Source organism: Apis dorsata, unplaced genomic scaffold, assembly GCF_000469605.1.
Source record: "Apis dorsata unplaced genomic scaffold, Apis dorsata 1.3 scaffold_58, whole genome shotgun sequence".
NCBI classification, from domain to species: Eukaryota; Metazoa; Arthropoda; class Insecta; order Hymenoptera; family Apidae; genus Apis; species Apis dorsata.
This window is the reverse complement of record NW_006263358.1, coordinates 1,864,993-1,872,295: the sequence shown is the minus strand read 5'-3', so window position 1 is coordinate 1,872,295 and position 7,303 is coordinate 1,864,993. Positions and strand designations below refer to the sequence as shown.

Below are 7,303 nucleotides of genomic sequence, written 5' to 3'. Positions count from 1 at the left end.
AATTTTTTTTTTTTTTTTTTTTTTTTAATTTGCGATGATATAAGGCACTTTGGGACAAATCATACATATTTAAGTACATACGATGCAACGGAGTACATACGTGCGATGGGTGTTAAAATGTATATATTTCGTGTATAATATGTGTTTCTAGGTGTTATGCACAAGTATGTTTATGTATACTTTGAATTCCGTATCTACGTTATAAATCCCCCCCCCCCTCATTTTTTTTGTATATTATGCGATATAATTGATCGTTCCACTACAATAATTACTGGATTCGTGACGAGCTTCTATACTATCACCAAAATTGAGCGATTTCCTATTCTTCCCTAATCGAAGCATCGAACGTATCCCCCCTTTCTTTCGTGAACGCTTATATCGATCATCCAAAGCTGAATTGAGAGATGCTTGTTTCACGTCCCCCCGACTATTTGGAAAACCCTCGCGATCATCCTTAAAATTATTGCTCGTTATCTCGCCATGTACATCATCAACAAGCCAGTGTTTCCTTGGAGAAGTGTACTTATTATTACATCCAGGTATAGTATATACGTATTCTGACTGAGCAGGATCGACCGATTTCTCGTATCGTTTCATATTACTATCACTTGCCGTACTGCCGTCGGTAGCAGCTTTATTTTTATTCTTATCGTAACTTTCTGATTTAACTCCCCGCCTGGTATGATCTTCCGAATCAACCGATTGATTCGAATGTTTCTGATTCGCTTGTTCCTGATTCTTATTTTCGCGGCCTTCCCGTAATTTTTTATTTCTCTTATACGTATCCGTATTCTTGGCATCTAAAGCAGCATGTCGCTTCTCCGACATACTCTGTCTACCTAAAGCATCGCGGGAAAATTTATTGGAGGAGGAGCTAAATTCCTCCAAAGATAATTGACTATCGTACGTCGGATCCCCGGAATACTGACTATCTTTATCGTCCGTGTTTCGTTTAGCTTCATTGCACTGCGGTTCATTGGAATCTTCTAGCAATACTGGTTCCGCGCGATCATCACGCTGTCCTATTGTAATTTTTTTCACGCTCGCAGGTTCTATCCATGTTTTATTGGTAGCGATACAGTAACTTTCATTCCTTAAACTATTCTTATTATATTGTTCGGTTAATCTATCGATAACTGGATTCCACGGTGATGCCATAACGCAAGACAATAGTCCACCATTGTCCAAGATATCTGATTGGGAATTCAAATTGTTCTTTTCTTTTACCCTGCCCTCGCTGGCTTTCGTGGAATCAGATATGTATATACTGTTGGCCGATTCCAGTTTACACTGAGAAGATAAATTTTCTGACAAATTTTTTTCATTTCCATCATAGGAAGATATCCTCCTGGCTATCGTGAGAGTGATCACTCCAGTTAAAGAGCTGTTTGTATTGAGCATTGCTCTTCTCAGTGTTTCCATTGCATCCGAGTTTGATAATCCTAATAATGATACCCCATTTACATTGAGCAATTGATCATTGGTCCTTAATCTTCCATCCCTAGAGGCTGCACCTCCATGAAGGACACTTTTAATAAAAATTCCTAAATCCATATTAGTGTTTTCATCTGTATTTGTAGTCTTTCCCTTAACACTAACACCTAATCCAGCTTTCTCTGAATCATGTACTGGTATATCTAAAGTCAATATCATACGATTTTTACGTGGTGATAAAACAATATCTTCTGAAGATTTCACTGGTTTAAATGTGCATTTATCGTAGTTATGGGTATTAATTTTATCTTGCACTTCAGTGTTCTTTTTTATTGGTGATGTATTCAATGCATTCCAATATTTTGAATTATCAGTAGTTTCTGAGGCTTGATTTGTGGAAGTAACATGAGAATGAGAATCTGGAATGCTTGAAGAAATTTCTTCCTGGCGTGATACAACCATTCTTACTTTTCCACCAGGTGGAATACTTCTTAGAAGTGAAACCACTTCTGCTTGACTTTTACCAGTCATTTCTTTATTATTTACCTCCAATAATCTGTCTCCAGGCCTTAATCTACCATCTTCAACTGCAGCACCTTTTGGTAATATATTTTTAATATATATTGGACAATGGCCTCCTGCAGGATTATCACGTGTTGTGACACTAAATCCAAGACCATTACTTCCTTTCGTTAATTCTATTTCTATCATACGTCCAATCTTACGGGTATTAGCAGTCTGCAACAAATTATAATTGCTACATTGAAGTCTTTTAACATTATCATCAATTTCTTTTTCTGATCCTCCGCTAGTATTGCTATGATTTTTATGTAACGACTTCTCATTACTTTTTGACTTTTTATGTTTCACTATAGAAATTTGTAAACATGATTCAGTCATACAGGTACGAAAAATCTCTTGCACTTTAGAAAATGGTATATGCAATAGATTGTGACCATTTATTTTTATAATCTTATCGTGCAAATCAATTTGACCATCTCTAGCAATTCTGCCATTTGGTTCAATACCTTCAACTCTTAGTCCCTGATCATTACCCAACAAATCATAACATGGCACCACATGAAGCCCCAGTGGTCCTGCTTCATTCTTTATCACAATTTCTCGAATTTCTCCTTGATCTCCTGATTCTATATTGGCATTTATATATTCAAATGACACTTTGGCATCTTGTCCCAATGGTTCTCTACGCCGAGACTCTCTGGGAAGGGACTGAGCAGAATATGTAGTTAAACATGGTTCTCTGGTTGATAGTGCATGCATTGATAATCTTTTGGTACTTTCTCTTTTAATAGCATTGATAGGAATTGAGGAATGTGTATCGATTGTATAAGTTGGTTCTTTACTATCTGAATGAAAAAAATCAGGACTATTTGTTCCAACTGAACTTGCTCCATCACCACCGGCATGCGAAACATCAGAACTCACAAAATGAGCAACAATCTGTTCTCTATCATCAGCTACATCACATAACCTATCATCTGGATCCAAGAGACCACCTCCAGTTAAAGAAGATAAACTATTTATAGTTAATGTATTATCATTCTTTCCAATTGCCTTTTTATACCTTAAAGTAGCCTCATGCATTAAATCTTTAACAAGTAGGGTTCCATCCCCACAAGGAACCACCACCCGGACGTTGTCGAAACACACAGTTACCTTCATGTTCGTTCCGATTTCATATTATCTTGTTATACGTTTACAAGCATTTATTGATTATTTCTAATATAATAACACGTTTGAAATATTATCTTGTGTATTATAAAACGAATATAATCAAAGAACTGAACGTGTTATGAAATATATAAAATTATAAATTTCTTTTCTATAACACGATTATCTTCTATTATCTGTCGTATACTTCCATATTCCGATAATGAATCACCGACATTGTACACTGGACACTTTATTTTTTTTATTGTTGATTAAATTTCTTTAAAAACTAAGTGTATATATCAAAATTAAGTAGACATATTCGAAATAAAAAAACTTTGTCACGATTGATAAGGCGGACGCGTACGCCCAACTTTATCACAACATCAAATATGCGGAACAGACGCACTCGCCATTACCACATTTTATTCCACTATTCCTTCTGACAATTCAATGGAATGTAAGAAATATGGCGATACAAACAGTGTGGCCAACAAAATAACCTATTGTACCGCTTCATTTTCAATAATCGAAGAAATATATTTTAACCATATTAAGAAAAGATTAGAATATTAACACTTACCTTTCTTTATAAAATGAGCCATTATTTAATTATATTCTTCTTAAAACAAAGGCAATAAATGCTTATAAATAATTTTATATGTTCTTCACTCATTAACTCACATCCTTATTTATACACTGAACACATTGAAATGGTTCGAATCCACTGGTTCGTATTTAACCTTCAAATTTAAAGGCTGTCTTTCAACTAACGAAAATTTCATCGATTTAATAATGAAAGTCTTATCTTCAATTGGCGAATAACTAATATATGACATTGTTATGTGACATTGACTTATATTTCATAAGGGTTATTTTTACAAATTTCTACAATATTTTGATTAAAGATATTTATATCATTTACCTTACTATATATTGTATTAAATTAAAGAGAAAATAAACTGATAGTCATTCCCAACATAATGGATTAATTCATTAACACAATCCAATGGTTACCTACCCAAACCTTACTTACATTCTGAAACGTCAAGATTTGAAGAAAATTTCTAGTGATTAAACCATTTTTTCATTACGTCATTATTAATTGATAGCACAATAAAATACAGATATTGTTAATTTTGCAAAAAAAATGAAGTGGTTTGAAGGTAGTATCAATGAAGCAGTGGCAACCTCAAAATCCAGGAAAGCAATTTTTGTCGTTTTTATCGAAGGTATATACATATTTGTAATGTTAGGTTAAGTTATTGTTCAATCTATTATTATATATTTTTCATTAATATTAACTTGTATTTATGATTAGAAACATTTTAAAAACTTTCCTTTTTTTATATTTTCTGTCTTGATAATTATAGCTTGAATGTTTTATTATTATAAAATAAATAACCTTGTAATCCATATTTATAGGAAAAGATGATACATCTGCACAAGTTGCCGAAGCAATCAATGCTACAGAAGTTTCTTGTCGCTTGGAACAAGAACATTTTGTAGCAATACGATTAGAAAGTGGATCTGAGACTTACAGATTTTTTGCCCAGATTTGTATCCTTTGATATAATGGTTATTAAAAAGCTTTGATTTATATATACATGTATTATGCATATGTGCATATGAGTTATTACAATTCTACATAATACATAAATTTTAATAAAATTGTATATTTTCCTAAGCGTCATTGACTAGATCAATTGGTGCCTGTACCATCTTTATTCTTTATTGGTGAAAATGGCACACCTTTGGAAATTATTGCTGGTAGCACAACAGCAAGTGATTTAGCTACTAAAATTGATTTAGTCTTAACAAAAGTAGGAAAGAATAAAAATGCATCTATCAATTTGATAGATGCAGAACAAAAAGCTGCTGCAGCCAGTATTAATTCTAATGTAAAAATTGAAGAAGATAAAAAAGATGATAACATAATGGAATCAAATATAGAAATACCATTAGCTCAATCTACAACAGAAAATGAGAGTAATAATATAATTAAAGATGATATTAAGGAAGAACCATCTACAAGTTTAAAAGAGCCAGTTAATGAAACAAAATCAGTTAATGAAACAAAGGAAACATCTACTAAAGAATTGACAGCCGAAGTATGAATTATTAGAAGAATTATTTTGGAATTTTTCATTTAAACATTTATGTTAATTAAAAATATTAAAACATTATATATATCCTTAGGAAAAAAAAGCAAGAGCACAACAGTTAATAATGTTGCAAAATAAACAACGTATAGAAGAGGAAGAAAGAAAAGAAAGAGAAAGGGAAATAGAACGTCGCAAAATTGGCCGCGATGTACAAAAATTGCGACAAAAGCAACAAGATTTAGAAATGAAACAAGCTTACGAGGAAAGAATGAGGGAAAAAGCTGCTGATGCAGCAGCTAGAGAAAAAGTTTTACAACAAATTGCTCAAGATAAATTAGAAAGAAAACAAAAAGAACTAGCAATGCAACAGGTGTGTATAATTTTCTTACGAAAAAGAAATTTTCGTTAAATTTATCATTTTATATATCGATAAAATATAATTTTACGAAACGTAGCAACATGTTCAACAACAATCTGAGTCATCAGAACCATCTGAGCCATCAATATCAACGGCAACTGTCAGTAGAATACAATTTCGGTTGCCATCAGGCAATCCTTACATCGCACAATTTGAACCAACAAATACTTTACGCGATTTGCGTACTTACGTTGTTCAAAATATTAATTTACCATTCCGTCAATTTGCGATGTCTACCTCTTTCCCTAGACGGGAATTAATGCCTGAGGATGATGATAAAACCCTTTTAGAATTGGAATTAGTTCCTACAGCGGTTATCTTAATTCTACCTTTGAAAAACGTAATTTCAATTTATACGAAAAATTTTAAATTTTTATCATATATATAATACTCCTTATTGTTTCGATTTATAATTTCAGTCGAACATGACAACTACCGTGACATCTACACAAGATGTTGGTATTGTACCACGACTCGTATGGTCCACTTTTGCAATTTTCACAGCTGTGTACTATTACATAATAGGTTATTTTAGCGGAGGTATACGAAAAAATACATCAAAGCAATCAAGCAATGCTATTGAAAAAAAGGATAGTAATAATGCAGGGGGATCAATTTCACCAAACATTCAGAATTTTGCCAGTACATCAGGGTAGGTTTCACATTTATAAAAATATTTGCATAAATGCAATATGATTGCAAACATTTAATATAATTATTAAATTTAGTTTAGTTAGAAGGTATTTGGGTAATCAAGGAAGTACTACCATAAAAACTGAAGGGAATATACACAGACTTCAATCAGGTGGGGATGATAACGATGAAAATAATACATGGAATGGTAATTCAACGCAACAAATGTAGATTATTATAAATCAATAAAGTTTTAACAGGCTTTACTATTTCACTAATCTTAGATATGCAACAGAAATCTTCGATTGAAAATCGAATTATTTTGTTAAACTTTTATACCTTTCTGTTCTCTATTGCATTACAATCGAGTGTCATTTTATTACTACCATAATTATGATGATACAATATGCTCGAGTAACGAACCAATTTTATTTAAAGAAAAAGTTTATTTGTGTTGTACGTTCACTGAATATCTAATTTTTTATAATCTAACATCACCTTATTAAATGTTAAATCGATAACTTACTTTAATAAGTTGCAAAGAATATAAGGACCAAAAATTACAATACAACAGATAAACTCGAATACGCATCCCTATATTCGTATAGAGCATCAAAGATTTTGTTAGTATATATGTTTTGAGATTTCTTATGAAATAAAAATTATTTTGTCATATCACATTAATCAACGTTATGATATATTTTTGGGTAACAAGAATTGTACTAAGAATAGCAACGATGTTATGTTTTATTTTATGATAAAATGCAAAATGTATCAATTAGAAAGCTTTTATTCTGTTAAGATATGAATAAAAAAAATATATATATAAAAACATCTACACAAATTGTGAGTTTTTATTCTCACCCGCTAAATTTCTTTAGATTATTATTTCGCGATTCCTCGAAACGTATAGTTAATGGCGTTAAATAGTTAAGTAAGATGATACACAACAGTTTAATACAACGGTGAGAACATGGAATCGTGACGCGTGATTTTTTGTCTAGCGAAACACGATTCCAAAAATATGTTCAAGGCAAGGGAA

The 7,303-nt window shown here is 32.0% G+C and overlaps 2 protein-coding genes across 2 annotated transcripts in view; one reads left to right on the top strand and one right to left on the bottom strand.

Annotated features, from left to right (window-relative positions):
- The window catches only part of LOC102674244 (partitioning defective 3 homolog), a 4,957-nt gene extending 1,334 nt beyond the window's left edge, over nt 1-3,623 (bottom strand). The window contains exon 1 of the mRNA XM_006609629.2: nt 273-3,623. Within this exon, the coding sequence (XP_006609692.1) occupies nt 273-3,117 (2,845 nt within the window). The 5' untranslated portion in view covers nt 3,118-3,623. The remainder of the gene's footprint in view (nt 1-272) is intronic.
- A 449-nt stretch (nt 3,624-4,072) lies between these two features.
- LOC102673974 (UBX domain-containing protein 4) lies at nt 4,073-7,099 on the top strand. The gene is made up of 7 exons (XM_006609628.2): nt 4,073-4,337; nt 4,531-4,665; nt 4,807-5,216; nt 5,305-5,580; nt 5,666-5,968; nt 6,048-6,280; nt 6,357-7,099. Exons 1-7 carry the CDS (start codon nt 4,256-4,258, stop codon nt 6,490-6,492), a joined length of 1,575 nt encoding a protein of 524 aa, XP_006609691.1. The 5' UTR covers nt 4,073-4,255; the 3' UTR covers nt 6,493-7,099.
- The last annotated feature ends 204 nt before the right edge of the window (nt 7,100-7,303 follow it).